Here is a 20,853-nt window from a genome sequence, read left to right on the forward strand (position 1 = left end):
TTTTCAAAGATTATGGAGAGGGGTTCAAAAATTTCTTCTGCTATCTCCTTCAGAACTCTGGGGTGTAATTCATCTGGACCTGGAGACTTGAATTCGTTTAGATTAGCTAAGTGTTTCCTCACTAACTTTCTGTTTATAGATATCCTGGATTCTTCTATTCCCTTAATAGGACAGTGAAGAACCGTTGATGTTACATTTCCTTTCTCAGAGAAAACAGATGCAAAATAGGAATTTAAAATTTTGGCCTTCTCAACATCCTGTCTTACCATTTCATCATTTTCATCCTGTAAAAATCCTATAGCATCTTTGACTTTTCTTTTACTTTTGACATATCCCCAAAATCCTTTATTATTGCTTTTGACATCTCTTGCAAGCCTCAATTCATTGTCAGCTTTAGTAATCTGATTTGTGCCCTGCAATTTATGCAGACAGCATTATATTCTTCTTTAGATATGCCTCCCTCTTTCCATTTTATAAACATTTCTTTCTTCCTTTTTAGCATGTGCTTAAGTTCTGTGTTCATCCATCCTGGTTTCCTTAAACGCTTCCTATTCTTCCCTCTTTTCGGAATTGTTAACGATTGTGGTTTGAGAATTTCATTTTTCAAGATTTCCCATCCTTCCTGGACATTTTTGTCCTTAAGGATCTCCAGCCATTGGATCCCTCCAATTCTCTTTCTGAATCCCTTAAAACCTGCCTTTCTGAAATCTAACCTTGACGTCTGAGTCTTCACAGGTCTTCCTCCTCTAGTTATCCAAAATTGTAAAATAGCATGGTCGCTACCTCCTAGGGTCCCAGCCACATTTACCTCCTCAACCATTTCCTCCCTGTTTATAAGGATTAGATCCAATGAGGCAGTTCCCCTTGTTTTCTCCCCTACCTTTTGGAAGATAAAGCTGTCAGCAAGAGAGGATAAGAATTTCCTTGACCTGTTAGTTTTGTCTGAGAGAGATGCCCAACAAATGTCAAGATAGTTGAAATCTCCCATATTTCTCCTCATCTCCTCATATTCTTTGGAGAACTTGGCCATTTGATGCATAAAGAGTTCATCCATATCTTCAGCTTGCACCGGCGGCCTTTAGTAAAAGCCTACAATGGTGTCCTTTCCATTGTTCTGTCCTTGTATTCTTACCCAAACAGTTTCCACAGAACTCCCAGTCTCTGAAGCTTCAATCTCTGTGCAGATATACGCGTTTCTAACATACAATGCGACACCTCCTCCTCATTTATCAAGTCTATTTCTAGCAAATAAGTTGTATTCTTCTAGCCTTGTATTCCAATCATGTGTATCGTCCCACCAAGTTTCTGTGATTCCAATGACATCATGTTTCTTTTCCTGCGTTAGTAATTCCAATTCTCCTTGTTTGTTGCCCATGCTTTGTGCATTAGAATAGAAACATTTTAGTTTGTGATTGGTTTCTCTTTCTCCAATATTTTTATTATTTAGATTCTTTTGTCTTTGTTCTTCCTTTCCACTTCTAATAGCAGAGTTCTCAATAGCATTTGTCAGGTGTATGGCTTTTTCTAGCCTTTTGCTTCCCTTCCCACATTGTTCTAGTTTAAAGCTCTCCTGATGAGTGTAGCAAGGTGACTTCCAAATTTTTATTTTTATTATTATATTTAACATCCTGTTACTGCTGATGCTGCATAGGCAGCATCAGTAGTAAAAAGTTGGTCACACTTGTCAAACACTGTGTTTGACGAGTGTGACCAACCTGTCAATCAGTTCTCCAAGCGATACTCCAGATCGCTTGGAAAACGCTAGCATTCTGCAAGCTAATTACGCTTGCAAATCGCTAGTTTTTCTGCGGGAAAATCGCGGGGATTTATAATGCGATTTTCCCGCGGAATGGAATTCCGGAATTCTTGCTGTAATTTCTGCGGGAATTCCGCTACGTGTGAACTTAGCCTTAAGAAGACTTTCATGTTTTAAGCAAAGTTGGCGCAAATACAGTACTATGAAAGGTTATGCAATTAGGAATAGTAAGCAGGGACCTGGAAAAAGGGTTGGCAATAATAAACTCGGATTTTCCTAATGGATTTGATACTGGTCCTCACATAAGACCACTGAACTGCTGAAATAAATTTGGGATTCACTACACAAAAGGGAATAAAATTTGCACAAAAATTTTAGAAATACATAAAATTCATTGGGGGATTAGAGTACATTTGCACCAAAATTTTGCAACTTTTTAAAATGTCCCATTTGATGAACTAGGCTGCAAATATATGGAAAACCAAAACCAAACCCATATTGGCAAACAAAAAGAAAACAACACGTAAAATAGACATAAAAAAGGTGCAAATTAAAGGAAGAATTTATCACAAAAACAAGACTAAAATCACCACAAGATAGAGAAAAAGGAATATATGATAATCAGGCACTTAGTTTTAGTAAAACAATCCAAAAAAATACACTCCACAGTATTTGTTTAAAATAATTTTATTTAAAAAAAAAAGAGCATAAAAAGCTAAGTAACATATCGTAGCAAATTCATTCTAGCACTTTCCAAATAGCAAGAACTTGTCAAGCATAAATTAAAAGTGTTAATAAATATCCACTGTCCCCATGGACAGATCATTAATGCTAATAAATTCCTAAAAGCATAAAAGCCCATAATTATGTGGGCCGTCCAATCCCAAAACGAGGTTTAGACCTGCAATAAAAAACATGAAATGTTTAGCTGAACAAGATAGGTGTAAATACCATGAATATTAATATATTTCGTAGAAATTTTACTTAACTACAGTATTAGTTAAAAGTGTGGACACACCTGTTCATGCAGTGGTTTTCTTTGTTCTTATTGGAATGTGCACATTGTAGATTCAGACTGAAGACCGCAAATCCACAAAGGGACACATATAGAAACAAGGAGTAAAGAAACCCGTGTGAAATAAACCACACATATGTTAAACCATGGTCTCCTGTTGTACTCCCTTTACATCACCTTGGCATTCACTCAAGCAGCTTCATCAGGTCATCATCTTACAACAGTTTTGAAGGAGTTCCCAGATGTTCTGAGCACCTGTTGGCAGCTGTGCCTTCACACTGCGGATCAACTCACCTTAAACTATCTCAACTGGGTGACTGTGGAGGACATACCATCGGACACAGCACTTCATCCCTTCCCTCCTTGGTCACATAGCCCTAACATAGCCTGGAGGTGTATTTTTGGTCATTGTTCTGTTTGAATACAAATGATGGTCTCTCTGAGCGCAAACCAGATGGGATGGCATGTTGCAGAATGCTGTGCCATGCTAAGTGTGCCTTGAATTTGGAATAAATCACCAACAGGGTCACAAAAAAGCACCCCAACACCATCATACCTCTCCTTCCAATCTTCAAGGTGGGCATCACACATGTACAAACTATCTGCTCACATTTTCTGTGTCTCATATAGCAGCTAGTACCAAAAATCTTACATTTTAACTTATCAGACCACAGTATAGATTTCTAAAGATCTCATGTCCAGTCCTTGTGTTTCTTTGCCCAAACAAATCTCTTCTTGTTTGAGGACCTCAGTAGTGGCTTCTATGCATCAATTCGACCATAAAGGTTTGCTTCTTGCAGCCTCCTCTGGACAGCTTATGTTGAGATGTGTCTGCTACTTGATGTCTGTGCATCATTTATGAGGGCTGTTGCCTGAGGTGCTCTCAATTTGCAGTTTCTGATGCTGGTAACTTTAATGAACTTATCCTCTGCAGGAAAGATAATTCTTGATTTTGCTTTTCTGCGGCAGTACAATTTTCATCATCTTGATCGATGGTTTTTGTGACTACATTTCAGGATATCATCAAGGTTCTAACAATTTTCCAAACTGACCTGCATGTCTGAAAATAATGATGGACTGTTGTTGCTCTTTACGTAATTGAGTGGTTCTTTCCACATACCTGCTAAGATCAGTTGTAGAATAGGGCTCAGCACTGTATAACACTGCATACCAATAAAGCCTCTGCAAAAACATATCTAATGGTCGCACACTTTCTATTGGCTGGTGATTACACAAATGAACTCTTGAAGAGGCAGATCTGTTCAATGGAAGCCATTGAGAGATTCTTGTGAGAATGCTAAGGGGGTGGTGGTAAAGCTGTTATCAGAGTAAAAGCATACTCACACATTCAGGACTTGCAGCAGAAATTTCAGCACCATTTGTGGACCTCTTGGCATGAAAAACACTGCATGAAATACATGTTTTTTGCCTCATTTTTGTTGCTTTTGTTTTACATGCATTTTTGTTGCATATTTCCACCCACTCATTACTATGGGTGAAATCTGAAGCAAGAGCCCTGAAAGAATTAATATTATGCAGATTTAGATCTGCTGCAAATTTAAAAGGGAAAAAAAGGAACATGTGCTTGAGACTTCAGGAACATGTGCTTGAGACTTCAGTAGTATTCACTTTGCTGGTACTAGGAAAACCTTGAGGTTCTGTGACACAGCTGGGTAGAAAAAAAACGAGACAAAAACAAAACGCGTAGAGAGACCTTAAAAGGGGGGTACTTTGAGAATCTAAACTTTAATACACATTCTGGTTTGTGTCATGTGTGTTTCCTTACTGCTTATCTCCTTCTTCGTGGTTTTGCTGCCTTCCGTCTGAATCATCAATGTGCACATTCCAAAAAGAACAAGGAAAGCTATTACACGAAGACGTGTCCAAACTTTTGACTGGTATTGTACATTTATATAAATTCATATTATAAAGTAAAAAACCCCATGTAAACTTTACTTTTTCATTTCTCAGTTAATATAGGCATATGAATATTTGATCTATAATCAAAGAGTGCAGAATGATAAAGGTGAAATATTAAAAAGACAGAAGTAGAATTTCATTTAAAATGTTATAAAAAATAAAACAAACATTACAAGATGTCAATGTGTATACAATACAACTTATAGATTAGAAAAAGATACGTCGGGGAACAGCGCCACATCTGTCCGTGGGGTGTGTGCGGTATTGCAGCTTATCAACATTAACTTTGTTGGGGATGAGCTGCTCTATCAGATACAAACACACTTGTGGTGATGAACAGGACCAGGGCCGGTGTTAGGGGAAGGCAGACCAGGTAGCTGCCTAGGGCCCCCGCTCCCCCTGGGGCCCCCAGCTAGCGGCATATCACACAGCCGCTATGGGGCCCCTGTGATGCAGGGGGGTCCGCCTGCCCCCAGTGCCGACTCCCGCCGCCGCACTGAACACACATCACAGCAATGATGGAGGAGAGAGTGTCAGCTGACGCTCCCTCTCCCATCATTCCCTGCTCTACCTCTGACACACAGCGGGTGCACGATGATGTCATCGCGCACTCACTGTGTACCAGGCAGAGCAGGAGACAGGAGCTGTGAGCAGCTCGGGCACGAGGAGAGGTGAGGAGTGTGTTTTTTTTTTTAATCAGTGTGAGTACTGTCTGGGGCGATTCTTGGGGGGTGGGGGACTGTATACTATGCTGGGCTGGGCTGTATATATACCATGGTGGGATACTATGCTGCCGCTGGGCTGTATACCGGGTTGTATACCATGGTGAGCTGTATAACGGGCTGTATACCATGCTGGGCTGTACAGCATGCTGGGCTGTACAGCATGCTGGGCTGTATAGCATGCTGGGCTGTATACCATGCTATATACCATGCTGGGCTGTATACCATGCTGGGCTGTATACCGGGCTGTATACCATGGTGGGCTGTATACCATGCTGGGCTGTATACCATGCTATATACCATGCTGGGCTGTATACCATGCTGGGCTGTATACCATGCTGGGCTGTATATCGGGCTGTATACCGGGCTGGGCTGTATACCATGCTGGGCTGTAAACCGGGCTGTATACCATGCTGGGCTGTGCACCAGGCTGTACACCATGCTGGGCTGTATACCATGCTGGGCTGTATACCATGCTGGACTGTATACCATGCTGGGCTATATACCATGCTATATACCATGGTGGGCTGTATACCATGGTGGGCTGTATACCATGCTATATACCATGCTCGGCTGTATACCATGGTGGGATACCATGCTGGGCTGTATACCGGGCTGTGTACCATGCTGGGCTGTATACCATGCTGGGCTGTATACCGGACTGTATACCATGCTGGGCTATATACCATGCTGGGCTGTATACCATGGTGGGCTGTATAACATGCTGGGCTGTATAACATGCTGGGCTATATACCATGCTGGGCTGTATACCATGGTGGGCTGTATACCATGCTATATACCATGCTGGGCTGTATACCGGGCTGTATACCATGGTGGGCTGTATACCATGCTATATACCATGCCAGCTGTATACCATGATGGGCTGTATACCATGCTGGGCTATATATCATGCTATATACCATGCTGGGCTGTATACCATGCTATATACCATGTTGGGCTGTACAGTCATGGCCAAAAGTTTTGAGAATGACACAAATATTATATTTTCACATGATCTGCTGCCCTCTGGTTTTTATGTGTGTTTGTCAGATGTTTTTATCACATACAGAAATATAATTGCAATCATATTATGAGTAACAAAAGGTTATATTGACAGTTAGAATGAGTTAATGAAGCAAGTCAATATTTGCGGTGCTGACCCTTCTTCTTCAGGACCTCAGCAATTCTCCCTGGCATGCTCTCAATCAACTTCTGGATCAAATCCTGACTGATAGCAGTCCATTCTTGCAAAATCAATGCTTTTATTTTGCTGAATTTGAAGGTTTTTGTTTGTCCACCCGTCTCTTGATGATTGACCACAAGTTCTCAATGGGATTAAGATCTGGGGAGTTTCCAGGCCATGGTCCCAAAATCTCTATGTTTTGTTCCCTGAGCCATTTAGATATCACCTTTGCTTTATGGCAAGGTGCTCCATCATGTTGAAAAAGGCATTGTTGATCGCCAACCTGCTCTTGGACGGTTGGGAGAAGTTGCTCTTGGAGGACATTCTGGTAGCATTCTTTATTCATGGCTGTGTTTTTATGCAAGACTGAGAGAGAGCCCATTCCCTTGGCTGAGAAGCAACCCCACACATGAATGGTTTCAGGATGCTTGATAGTTGGCATGAGACAAGACTGGTGGTAGCGCTCACCTGGTCTTCTCCGAATAAGCCGTTTTCCAGATGTCCCAAACAATCGAAAAGGGGATTCATCAGAGAAAATGACTTTACCCCAGTCCTCAGCAGTCCACTCCCTGTACCTCTTGCAGAATATCAGTCTGTCCATGATATTTTTTCTGGAGAGAAGTGGCTTCTTTGCTGCCCTCCTTGAGACCAGGCCTTGCTCCAAGAGTCTCCGCCTCACAGTGCGTGCAGATGCACTCACACCTGCCTGCTGCCATTCCTGAGCAAGCTCTGCACTGCTGGTAGCCCGATCCCGCAGCTGAAACACTTTTAAGAGACGGTCCTGGCGCTTGCTGGTCTTTCTTGGGCGCCCTGGAGCCTTTTTGGCAACAAGGGAACCTCTCTCCTTGAAGTTCTTGATGATGCGATAGATTGTTGACTGAGGTGCAATCTTTCTAGCTGCGATACTCTTCCCTGTTAGGCCATTTTTGTACAGTGCAATGATGACTGCACGTGTTTCTTTAGTGATAACCATGGTTAACAGAAGAGAAACAATGATGCCAAGCACCAGCCTCCTTTTAAAGTGTCCAGTGGTGTCATTCTTACTTAATCATGACAGATTGATCTCCAGCCCTGTCCTCATCAACACCCACACCTGTGTTAATGGAGCAATCACTGAAACGATGTTAGCTGGTCCTTTTAAGGCAGGGCTGCAATGATGTTGAAATGTGTTTTGGGGGATAAAGTTAATTTTCTAGGCAAATATTGACTTTGCAACTAATTGCTGTTAAGCTGATCACTCTTTATAACATTCTGGAGTATATGCAAATTGCCATTAGAAAAAATGAAGCAGTAGACTTTGTAAAAATTAATATTTGTGTCATTCTCAAAACTTTTGGCCATGATTGTATACCATGGTGGGCTGTATACCATGCTGGCTTGTATACCATGCTGGGCTGTATACCATGCTATATACCATGCTGGGCTGTATACCATGCTGGGCTATATACCATGCTATATACCATGGTGGGCTATATATCATGCTGGCCTGCATACCATGGTGAGTTGTTTACCATGCTATATACCATGGTGGGCTGTATACCATGCTGGGCTGTATACCATGCATGGAAGACTATGGGGCAGATTATATTATATGGAGGACTATGGGGTGTAAACTGTAGATGTGCTGCTGATAACATGATACTGTATGGTGATCTGTTAGTGATCCATTAGTGATCGTTCTGTACCCATCATTCTTTCTCAGTTGGTGTAAAGAGGCCGGGAAACAAGTGTCGAAAGACTTCAATATTGTCGATCACACTCATTTAGCGTCCTGAACTCGGCGCATTTAAATACAACTGAAATGCTTCTGTGTGATGTGCAATATGTTAGCATTTGGGACCCATTTTAAACTTTGCCTAGAGCCCCACTTTGCCTAAAACCGGCCCTGAACAAGACATAGTAGAAAGCAGCCTTGTTTTCCTAATCTACAGACAAACTTATTAACTTTTATTAAAGGGAACCTGTCAGCCGATTCATTATTGCAGATCTGTTTTTTGGTAAAATACTGCGGCATTATTACAGAAAAAAGAAAAATGTAAAAAGTTGAAACAAGGGTCAGGGTCGAGTTGACTAGGATGACTAGTCGCTGATGTGTGTTTCTGCTTTCTCTCCGCCCCGCTCACCTTGATTGACAGGTCTCACCCGATGTTTGTGTATAGGGAGAGACCCGTCAGACGCTTATGGGAACATATGTATGTGACTAGTCACCTCTTCCCTTGCCTGCATTTTAGAGTATGGCTCTATAAAAGGCTGCAATAATGGAGCCGATCTTGGATTAATGGTTCGTGGTGTTGGAGCAGCGACTACCTGCCTGTGCTCACAGATGTAGCAATGGAGGAATGTATAGGAGTTATGGGAACGCATAATAGGATTGTACTATCCAGGTATTTCCAAATGTGCGGTGCTGTCTATTACCATGTGGATCCTAGCCAGGTATAGTAGTGCACGTATTATATCTTTTTAATAAAGGGCTATGACAGAAGCCCTCATCCAACCACAATCCTCAAATCTTAGACAACACTTAATTCTCCTCATATATAGCAGTGCCAGAATTGCACCACCCCAATCAGGGCATGGTCACATCCGGATCTGCGACTTTCATTCGGATATTCCCTCCAACAGCAGTCAGGCCTGGATTTGTAGCCATAATACAGGTGCTACAATGTGGCCACAGGTTGGATGGGTGAACGCGACCTTATGGTGTACTGACACGTCGGGTCTTTATGGTGCTTGATCCTGCTCAGTAGTGTTTCCATACTGCCCAGTATCGGCCTTCAATTGAGATAGCGAGGAGTTTGTATGTTCCCCCCGTGTTTGCGTGGGTTTCCTCCGGTTTCCTCCCACATTCCAAAGACATACTGATAGGGATTCTAGATTGTGAGCCCCAATGGGGACAGTGATAATAATGTGTGCAAACTGTAAAGCGCTGTGGAATATGTTAGCGCTATATAAAAATAAAGATTATGTCATGATCCCAGTGCAGGTTTTTGAGCTGCACACCTGGGGTTAATGTCTGGAGCTCGGTGCAGGTTTTGACCTGCACACCTGGGGTTAATGATTGTGGCCTCTTTCTGGTTCTGGGAGAGCTTCTTAAACCCCTGGGAAGCTTCAATCTCTGCCAGTTATACTTTTGCCTTTGGCCTAGTGTGCTGACCCCCGTGTGCCTGTTTGTTGCTATAGCTTGTTTATATGGTTCTGACCCGGTTCTGTTTCCCGTTGTGAGTTTGCCTGTTGATTTTGTACTGCGTTATTATCTCTGTGTATGACTCATTGCCTGTGACCTGACTACTCTCTGCTCGCCCCTCTTGTACCTTTGCAGCTATCTCTGTGTGTGACTCATTGGCTACGTCTTGACTATTCTCCCTGTCTATGCCCCCTGGTAACTTTGTCTCGCAGTTACCCTGCTAGGAGTTAACTTGCAGCTCCTAGCTCTGTGGAGTTTAGGCCACGCCCCTAGCAGTCACGTGTTTCAGGTCCTGCTGTTCTGAAGTGCGCATCTACTCGGCTGCTGCCCGCTCCACAGGTATCTTTGAGCACTGTTCGCTTTACTCAGGACACGCGCACTGGCTCAGTGAGCAAGTTCAGTGCGGTGTTCCTGACAGATTATTATTATTATAGCGATTGGTGAGCGACTATAACACAGGATTGCTCCAGCCGCAACTGCTGGGATCGGAAGTATCTTTCTCCATTGAGAAACGTCAGAAACTGATTGAAACTTATAAGAAATGCCATCGGTTTCTGCCATAGAGGGCAATTCCAGGTATCAGAACTGCTCACGCTCATATAGTTGGCGGTTTTCAATTCTTTGACATGTACCTTTATGAACTGCCCCCATAGACATCTCATGGGTGGCCCTGCTTTTCACATAACTCTACACTACAAATGTTGTACTTATGTCTGAAGGGGGACTGTTATGAATGACTCACCGTAGGAGGCAAAAACAGAAATGCTAGCTAAGTCCAGAAAACCAGAGAAGTTGGCAGCTATCGGATTGCAGATCCCTGAACCTATCAACAACAACTAGCAGTAGCCGTGGGGGGTTCCTACGATGCCCTAGACCCCTCGATCACAGCCGGAGAACTGCCTAGCCTAAAGACAGAAAGGGAAACTGCCCCAGAGCAGACCCCAAAGCAATAGGCAGCCCCCAACATATAATGACGGTGAAGCAAGATGAAAAAACACTAACACAGATAGAAAGATAGACTGAGCAAATGATGGGGCCCAAGCTAACTAGATAGGACAGGATAGGAAAGCTGCTGTCTGCAATCCGCGAAAAACCCTATTAAAATAAGAGCCAACAGACTGACAGGGAAAAAGGCCCTGAAGACGCTAGGCTTCAAAAAGACTATGTCAGTACTCAGGTATTTTCTGAAGACAGAGCAAACCGACAAAAAAGGAATTCAGCTCACCCCAGCAGGGAATGGCAGAATCCAGAAAAGCAAGGCAAACTAAAACCAAAACACAAATGCAAAAAGGCAAAGCAGAAAACTTAGCTTTTGAGGAGCAGGAATCAGACTGGTCTCCTAGAATTCCACAGAGAAATCACCAGCGAGGCAGAAGGGCGTCGGCTGCCTTATATCCAATCAGAGATCCCCGTCGCCCAGTCATCCTCTCCCAGCTCAGGTGCTTGGTAATCAGCCTCACTACCTTCCTTCACCAGAAGAGGGAGTTCATCAGACCTCAATGGTGAAGGGGAAAATGAATTCATAACAGTACCTCCCCCTTGAGGAGGGGTCACCGAACCCTCATCCACGCCACCAGGGCGATCAGGGTGAGCCCGATGAAAGGCACGCACCAATCTTTTGGCATGAATATCAGAGGCAGAGACCCAGGAATTATCCTCCTGACCATAACCCTTCCACTTAACCAAATACTGGAGTCTCCGTCTAGCCAGACGGGAATCCAGTATCTTCTCTACCTCATATTCCATGTTACCTTCAACCAATACAGGGTCCGGAGGTGCCACCCCAGGAACTACTGGTTCAACAAACCTCTTCAACAAGGACTTATGAAAAACATTATGGATTTTAAATGTGACAGGGAGAGCCAACCGAAAAGAGACCGGATTAATGATCTCCAAAATCTTGTAAGGCCCAATAAATCTAGGCTTAAACTTAGGAGAAGCTACCTTCATAGCGATATTTTTTGATGATAACCAAACCATATCACCCACCTTAAACTGGGGACCAACGGTCCTATGTCGGTTGGAAAACCGCTGGGCCTTTTCCTGGGAGAGAGATAACTTATCCACCACTTGGTCCCAGATCTGGTGCATTCTCTCCACCACAGTGTCAACACCTGGGCAGGCAGAAGGCTCCACCTGCCCTGAAGAAAATCGAGGATGAAACCCAAAGTTACAAAAAAAGGTGACATCAAAGTGGCAGAACTAGCTCTATTATTTAAAGCAAATTCGGCCAAGGGCAAAAATGAAACCCAATCATCCTGATCAGCGGAAATAAAACATCTCAAATACGACTCCAAGGTCTGGTTTGTTCTCTCCGTCTGCCCATTGGTCTGAGGGTGAAATGCAGAGGAGAAGGACAACTGAATTCCCAGCTTGGAACAGAACGTCCTCCAAAATCTAGACACAAACTGAACTCCCCTGTCAGATACAATGTTCTCAGGAATCCCGTTCAAGCGAACCACCTGTTGCAAAAACAGGGGCACCAACTCAGAAGAAGATGGCAACTTAGGGAGTGGTACAAGATGAACCATCTTAGAGAACCTATCACAAATCACCCAAATAACAGTCATTCTCTGAGAGACAGGCATATCAGAGATTAAATCCATTGAAATATGGGTCCATGGCCTCCTGGGGGCCGGCAAAGGCATCAACAACCCACTAGAGCGAGAACAAGGTTTAGACCGGGAGCAAGTCCCACAGGACTGCACAAAATTCCTGACATCACGAGACAAGGCGGGCCACCAAAAAGACCGACTCACCAGATCTCTAGTACCAAAAATACCTGGATGACCAGCCAATGCAGAGCAATGAACTTCAGACATCACTCTCTTCTTCCACTGGTCAGGAACATACAACTTTCCACTGGGACAACGCTCAGGTTTGTCCTCCTGGAACTCTTCCAGAGCACGTCTCAAATCGGACGAGATGGCAGAAAGAACTACCCCTTCGCCTAAGATGGTAGCAGGCTTGGTCACTACAGGAGAATCAGCAAAGAAGCTCCTAGAAAGAGCGTCAGCCTTGACATTCTTAGTGCCAGGAAGAAAAGAGACCACAAAATCAAAACGTGTAAAAACAAGGCCCATCTAGCCTGTCTAGGGTTCAAGCGTTTGGCCGACTCCAGGTAAATCAAATTCTTGTGGTCAGTGAGGACCACGACTTGATGTTTAGCTCCCTCCAACCAATGTCTCCACTCCTCAAATACCCATTTCATGGCCAACAGTTCCCGATTCCCCACATCATAGTTACGTTCAGATGGGGAGAACTTTCGGGAAAAGAAAGCACAGGGATTCATTTTAGATGTTACAGGATCCTTTTGGGACAAAACAGCTCCTGCACCAATCTCAGAAGCGTCCACCTCTACCTGGAACGGGAGTGAGAGATCAGGTTGCCGCAAAACCGGGGCAGAAGTGAATCTTCGCTTCAGCTCCTGAAAGGAAGAAACAGCCTCCGGAGACCAATTCAACACATCAGCACCCTTCTTAGACAGATCAGTCAATGGCTTGGCAATACTAGAAAATTTTGCTATAAATTTCCGATAAAAATTAGCAAAACCCAAAAACTTCTGAAGGGCCTTCAAAGAAGTGGGCTGAACCCAATCATAAATGGCCTGTACCTTGGCCGGATCCATTTCAATAGTTGACGAAGACAAAATAAATCCCAAAAATGAAATCCTCTGTACCCCAAAAAGGCATTTCGATCCTTTGACATACAGGGAATTCTCCCTCAAGATCCGGAACACCGTCCAAACATGTTCCACATGAGAATCCCAATCCTTGGAGAAGACCAAAATATCATCCAGATAGATAATCAAAAATTTATCCACAAAGTCTTGGAAAATGTCGTTCATGAAGCACTGGAAGACAGAAGGGGCATTAGTGAGCCCAAAAGGCATCACCAGGTACTCAAAATGTCCCTCTGGAGTATTAAACGCCGTCTTCCATTCATCCCCATGCTTAATGCGGATAAGATTAAACGCCCCCCTGAGGTCAAGCTTGGTAAACCAGCAAGCACCTTTAACTCTGGAGAATAGATCCGAAATCAAGGGTAACGGATACTGATATTTAATAGTAATTTTGTTGAGGGCACGATAATCAATACAAGGCCTTAATGAGCAATCCTTTTTGGCCACAAAAAAAACCCAGCACCTAATGGTGAAGAGGATGGTCTAATATGACCCTTCTCCAACGCCTCCTTAATATAGGATCGCATAGCCTCGTGCTTGGGTACAGATAAATTGAAGAGCCGACCCTTGGGAAATTTACACCCCGGGCTCAGTTCAATTGCACAGTCATAACTCCTATGAGGAGGCAAAGACGCAGACTCATTCTCACTAAACACATCATAAAAGACCGCCAAATAGTCAGGAACATCATGCGACTGAGGAGAGATGGAAAAAAACGGAGCCTCACTAAGGGCACACCGACAACCCCAACTCACCACAGACACAGATTTCCAGTCCAAAACTGGATTATGAATTTGCAACCAGGGAAACCCCAGAACAATGGTATCATGCAAATTATGCAACACCAAAAATCTGCAATTTTCTTGATGGCTTGGGGCGACCCGCATTACCACCTGGGTCCAAAACTGAGGTTTATTTTTCGTCAAAGGAGTAGCATCAATCCCCCTCAAAGGGATAGGCGTCCGCAGAGGTGTCATAGGAAATCCACAACGTTCATCAAAATCCAAGTCCATTAGGTTCTCTCTGCAATCCACGAAAAACCCTATCAAAATAAGAGCCAACAGACTGACAGGGAAAAAGGCCCTGAAGACGCTAGGCTTCAAAAAGACTATGTCAGTACTCAGGTATTTTCTGAAGACAGAGCAAACCGACAAAAAAGGAATTCAGCTCACCCCAGCAGGGAATGGCAGAATCCAGAAAAGCAAGGCAAACTAAAACCAAAACACAAATGCAAAAAGGCAAAGCAGAAAACTTAGCTTTTGAGGAGCAGGAATCAGACTGGTCTCCTAGAATTCCACAGAGAAATCACCAGCGAGGCAGAAGGGCGTCGGCTGCCTTATATCCAGTCAGAGATCCCCGTCGCCCAGTCATCCTCTCCCAGCTCAGGTGCTTGGTAATCAGCCTCACTACCTTCCTTCACCAGAAGAGGGAGTTCATCAGACCTCAATGGTGAAGGGGAAAATGAACTCATAACAGGGGACTGTTTCTTGCAAAGGTGCAATTCTAATATCAGGTGACCACTGTTACCAGGTAGATGTGTGAGTGGTTGTTTCATGAGTATAGTACACCTGTTTCTCCTCCGCCTTTATCATGGGGTGCTGCTGCACAGCCCCCGAGGAAGCCCACGCGAAACGCGCGTCGGGGCTGCTGTTGGGCACATCCACTGACAGCTACTAATGGGTAAGACTTGAACCCCCCCTATTCAATACCTCCCATGTTTGGTATATATATAACTGTTGCTTGACATTTACCTTTTAAACAGGCGTGGAGGTCAGGGCATCATAGATTGCACTTTAGATGTACGTGCCACTTTCTTTTTAACCCTTTTGGGCAGTGTTATATACAATTAAAAATAATTTTTTGTGAAATTCCTTGAATGAGGGTTATGAGCTTTGCCCATGCTGCTACTTCAGTGTTTTGTGTGTCCTCACACATGAGCTTTGGAATACGCTTTGTTTTATGAGCTTGTATAATGTATGTTTTATGTGACTAATAAAATTTGTGATATATTTTTTTATACTTAGCTAGTTGGACTTTTTTGCTCCAGTGTTTTCGCTTGTAGGATCTAAATGTTGTACTTATGTCTGAAGGGGGATTGTTTCCTGCAAAGGTGCAATTCTAATACCAGGCGACCACTGTTACCAGGTATATGTGTAAGTGGTTGATTCATGAGTATAGTACACCTGCTTGGCCTCCGCCTTTATCATGTGGTGCTGTTGCATCCTATATGTGCATTTGTTTTGTGACCTGTGATGGAAAATGTGGCTGACTTTTTTTCTGCTATGTTTTTTTTTGTTTTTTTAATATCCTTCAACGGGGACCTTGGTTCGAACATCTTACTGAATAGTGGATTTTTTCATCTAAGCGGATCAGCAAGTCATTGGATGTTCTATCTAGAGGTTACTGGCTGATATTGGGGACTAATGGAACTGGTACATTACTAGACATATAAATACTATATGGGCCAGTCCCATAGGTAGATAAATCAGATCTGGTACCTGGGATTCTTCTCTGTGTTACTTTGTCGTGTGTTTGATTGAACAGAGGCTTTGAACTGAGCTTCAAGTCTGGAGTAAATCCCACCTGAATGCTAAACACAAAAAAGAGACGCGTTATGTAATTCATTTTGTATACTCAATAATTTAAAATAAATACGTTTGGAATTAAAAAAAAAAATGTCTGCTTTTCTTCCAATAACAGCTCATACACATGTATGGCATACAGTGGGTATGGTAATTATTCAGACCCCTTTACATTTTTCATTCTGTTTCATTGCAGCCATTTGGTAAATTCAAAAAAGTTCATTTTTTTCTCATTAATGTACACTCTGCACCCCATCTTGACTGAAAAAACAGAAATATAGAAATTTTTGCAAATTTATTAAAAAAGAAAAACTGAAATATCACATGGTCATAAGTATTCAGACCCTTTGCTCAGTATTGAGTAGAAGCACCCTTTTGAGCTAGTACAACCATGAGTATTCTTGGGAATGATGCAACAAGTTTTTCACACCTGGATTTTGGGATCCTCTCCAATTACGTCAGGTTGGATGGTGAACGTTGGTGGACAGCCATTTTCAGGTCTCTCCAGAGATGTTCAGTTGGGTTTAGGTCAGGGCTCTGGCTGGGCCAGTCAAGAATGGTCACAGAGTTGTTCTGAAGCAACTGCTTTGTTATTTTAGCTGTGTGCTTATGGTCATTGTCTTGTTGGAAGGTGAACCTTTGGCCAAGACTGAGGATAAGAGCACTCTGGAAGAGGTTTTCATCCAGGATATCTCTGTACTTGGCCGCATTCATGTTTCCTTCAATTGCAAGACGACTTGTCCCTGCAGCTGAAAAACACCCCATAGTATGATGCTGCCACCACCATGTTTCACTGTTGGTATTGTATTGGGCAGTTGATGAGCAGTATCTGGTTTTCTCCACACATACCGCTTAGAATTATCACCAAAAAGTTCTATCTTCATCTCATCAGACCAGAGAATCTTATTTCTTATAGTCTGTGAGTGGAGTCCTTCATGTGTTTTTTTAGCAAACTCTATGCGGGCTTTCATATGTCTGGCATTGAGGAGAGGCTTCCGTCGGACCACTCTGCCATAAAGGCCCAACTGGTGGAGGGCTGCAGTGATAGTTGACTTTGTGGAACTTTCTCCCATCTCCCTACTGCATCTATGGAGCTCAGCTACAGTGATCTTGGGGTTCTTCTTTACCTCTCTCACTAAGGCTCTTCTCCCATGATTGCTCAGTTTGACTGGACGGCCAGGTCTAGGAAGACTTCTGGTGGTCCCAAATTTTTTCCATTTAAGGATTAAGAAGGCCACTCTGCTCTTAGGAACCTTGAGTACTGCAGAAATTCTTTTGTAACCTTGGCCAGATGTGTGCCTTGCCACAATTTTGTCTCTGAGCTCCTTGGCCAGTTCCTTTGACCTCTTGATTCTCATTTGTTCTGACATGCACTGAGAGTTGTGAGGTCTTATATTGACAGGTGTGTGCCTTTACAAATCAAGTCCTATCAGTTTAATTAAACACAGCTGGACTCCAATGAAGGAGTAGAACCATCTCAAGGAGGATCACAAGGAAATGGACAGCACGTGACCTAAATATGAGTGTCTGAGCAAAGTGTCTGAATACTTATGACCATGTGATATTTCAGGTTTTTTTATTTTTAATAAATATGAAAAAAATTCTATATTTCTGTTTTTTTTCAGTCAAGAAGGGGTGCAGAGTGTACATTAATGAGAAAAAAACATGAATTTTTGTGATAACTCACTGTAAAATCCTTTTCTCTGAGACGCTCATTGGGGGACACAGGACTGTGGACTGTGGGTGTATGCTACTGCCGCCAGGAGGCTGACACTAAGTGAATGAGAAAAAGGTTAGCTCCTCCGCAGTATACACCCTCGCCTCGATTGCAGGCGAAACCAGTTCGGTGCAAAAGCAGTAGGAGATCACAACAAGACAAAATCAGCCTCAATGCAGGTAGCAACATGTCTAGAGAACCCACCTGGTATCATAAATACCTATTAATAAACAAAAAGGAGCCAATTGGCTAGCAGGGTGGGTGCTGTGTCCGCCAATGAGCATCTCGGAGAAAAGGATTTTACGGTGAGTTATCACAAAAATCCATGTTTCTCCTTCGCCTCATTGGGCACACAGGACTGTGGGACATTCTAAAGCAGTCCCTGGGTGGGAAGTCAACTCACCGGTCCAAGCTACACCCACCTCCTGTCTAAAGGTGCGCCACCGCTGCTTGGAGAATCATTCTATCCAGGCCTGCATCTGCTGAAGCCTGAATATGGACATTGTAATGTTTGGAGAATGTGTGCCGGCTGGACCAGGTTGCCGCCTTGCATACCTGCTCCGCCAATGCCTGGTGCCGAAGAGTCCAAGAGGCGCCCACTGCTCGAGTTGACTGCGCTCTGATCCCTGCTGGAACAGCTGCGCCTCTGATGCGGTCAGATTCCTGAATAGTCAGCCAAATCCACCTGGCTATGGTCGCTCTTGAGGCAGCAAGTCCTTTCCTGCAACCCTCGGGGAGCACAAACAGCGTGTCTGTCCGATGAAAGGATGCCGCCCGTGACATGTACCTCCTGAGAGCTCTCCCCAGGTCCATCGTATGAAGAGCCTTTTCCACCCGGTGTACCGGTGCCGGGCAAAAGGAGGGCAAGGCAATATCCTCATTAATGAGGAAACGAACTTCGGCAGAAAAGGGGAAGCTGGTCTGAGAACCACCTTATCCTTGTGAAATATCAGGAAAGGAGCTCGGCAAGATAGAGCTGCTAGCTCCGAGACTCGCCTGATTGATGTTATCGCCACGAGGAACACCACCAACGTCGGGAAATTTGCCGGAAGACCTTGGGGTGTAATGACCATTCCCCGGACGCAAGAGCCTGCTGGCTGAGGAAGTCAGCCGCCCAATTCTCTACGCCCGGAATGTGGACTGCCGAGATCACCGAGTGGTTCCTCTCGGCCCAGTGAGGGATGTGCCTCACCTCATGCATGGCTGCCCTACTACGGGTGCCCCCCTGGTGATTTATGTAAGCCACGGCCGTGGCGTTGTCCGATTGAATCCGGACTGGGCGGCCTGCTAGAAGATGATGAAAACATTGCACAGCCAGCCAGATCCCTCGGCTCTCTAACAAGTTGATCGGGCAGGCGTGCCTCCTGCGGTGACTACCATCCCTGGGTCGCGTGATGGCGAAAAAACTGCTCCCCAGCCGAGGAGACCGGCGTCGGTTGTGACCAGCAACTATTGGTCCGGGGGAAAGGGTTTTCCCCTGATGACAGGAGGAACTGACTGTCCACCACCCGAGTGCCTGTCTGACCTGCATGGACAACCGGCACTGGTGGTCGAGTGTAAACGGTTTTTGTCCCGCGATGCCAAGAGGGCGTGCTGCAGGGGGCGAAGATGGAGTTGGGCAAATGGAATTGCTTCCATTGCTGCCACCCTCTTCCCTAAGACCCTCATGCAAAAACAAATGGTATGAGGAACTGGCTGGCGAAGTACCTGGACTCCCTACCGAAGAGCTAAGGCCTTGTCTCAAGGGAGAATTACCAACCCTCGGGGGATGACGAAGATCATCCCTAAAAAGGAAATCCTCTGAGCTGGGACCGGGGATGATTTCTTCAGGTTGACCAATCATCCTAAGCAGGCAAGAGTAACTAGCGTGATGTTCATGCTCTCCTCGCATGCTCGACATGAAGGGCCCTTCATCAAGAGGTCATCTAAATAAGGCAAGACGACTATGCCCCAGGGAGTGCAGGATGGCCATGACGACCACTATGACCTTTGTGAACACTCCAGGGGCGGTAGCTAGCCCGAAGGGGAGAGCTGCGAACTGAAAGTATAGGCCGTTGATAGCAAAGCGTAGAAATGTCTGATGTGGAGGGAAAATGGGGATGTACAGGTACGCGTCTTGGATGTCGATGGAGGCCAAATATTCTCCCTGTTCTATGGCAGCTATGACCGAGCAGAGAGACTCCATCCGGAAATGTCTGACCCTGACAAACCTGTTCAGAAGCTTTAGGTCCAGAATAGCCCTGACAGTCCCGTCCCTATCGGGGACCGTGAACAGGTCGGAATAGAAACCCTGACATCTTTCGTCTTCCGGTACAAGGATGACAACACCGTTTTGCCAAAGCAATTCGATGGCCTTGAACAAGGCCTGTGCCCGGGATTCCACTTTGGGAGGACAAGAAAGAAAAAATCGTCTTATGGGCTGTTTGACAAAGTCTAACTTGTACCACGAGGATACCAGCTCCCATACCTGTTATGAATGGGTCACCGAGGAAAGCAAAACAAGCTAAGTCACAGAAAACCAGAGAGGTTGGTAACTATGCAGATTGCAGATCCCTGATCCTACCACACAACTAGCAGCAGCCGTGGAGCGTACCTACGATGTTCCTAGACGCTTCGTCACAGCCGGAGGACTAAATAAGCCTGAAGCATGAAAAAGGGGAAAACTAACTGCCCCAGAGTAGACCCCAAAGGAATAGATAGGCCCCACACATGTATTGACGGTGAAACAAGATGAAGGCACAAACACAGGCAGGAAAATAGGCTGCACAAACGATGGGGCCCAAACTAACTGGAAAGGAAAGGAAAGACACTGTCTGCAACCTGCAAAAAAACCCTACAAAAATAATGTCCAACACGTCTGATAGAAAAATTAACCCTGAAGTCACTAGACTTCTCCTACTAAATCAGCACTCTGAAATATTCTGAGACAGAGCAAAAAGAGAACAAACTAGTAAGGGACAAAAAGAAAATTGGCAAAATACTGATAAATAAGAGTGGAAATTCAGCACAGCCCCCAGCCGGGGCTGGCTGACCACACAAAAAACTGAATAGACCAACAAAATCAAGTGTGAACATTAGCAGAAAAACTTAGC

At 44.4% G+C, this 20,853-nt stretch overlaps 1 protein-coding gene across 5 annotated transcripts in view; it reads right to left on the reverse strand.

Annotated features, from left to right (window-relative positions):
* Positions 1 to 2,427: 2,427 nt before the first annotated feature.
* The window catches only part of SANBR (SANT and BTB domain regulator of CSR), a 114,364-nt gene continuing 95,938 nt past the window's right edge, over positions 2,428 to 20,853 (reverse strand). For all 5 annotated transcript variants that reach the window (XM_073565042.1, XM_073565044.1, XM_073565040.1 and 2 more), the window contains 2 exons: positions 15,961 to 16,052; positions 2,428 to 2,657 (listed from right to left, as the gene is read on the reverse strand). In XM_073565042.1, the coding sequence (XP_073421143.1) occupies positions 2,621 to 2,657; positions 15,961 to 16,052 (129 nt within the window). In that variant the 3' untranslated portion in view covers positions 2,428 to 2,620. The remainder of the gene's footprint in view (positions 2,658 to 15,960; positions 16,053 to 20,853) is intronic.

This window comes from Dendrobates tinctorius, unplaced genomic scaffold (genome assembly GCF_039654945.1).
Source record: "Dendrobates tinctorius isolate UK_male_01 unplaced genomic scaffold, ASM3965494v1 ptg000518l, whole genome shotgun sequence".
NCBI lineage: Eukaryota > Metazoa > Chordata > Amphibia > Anura > Dendrobatidae > Dendrobates > Dendrobates tinctorius.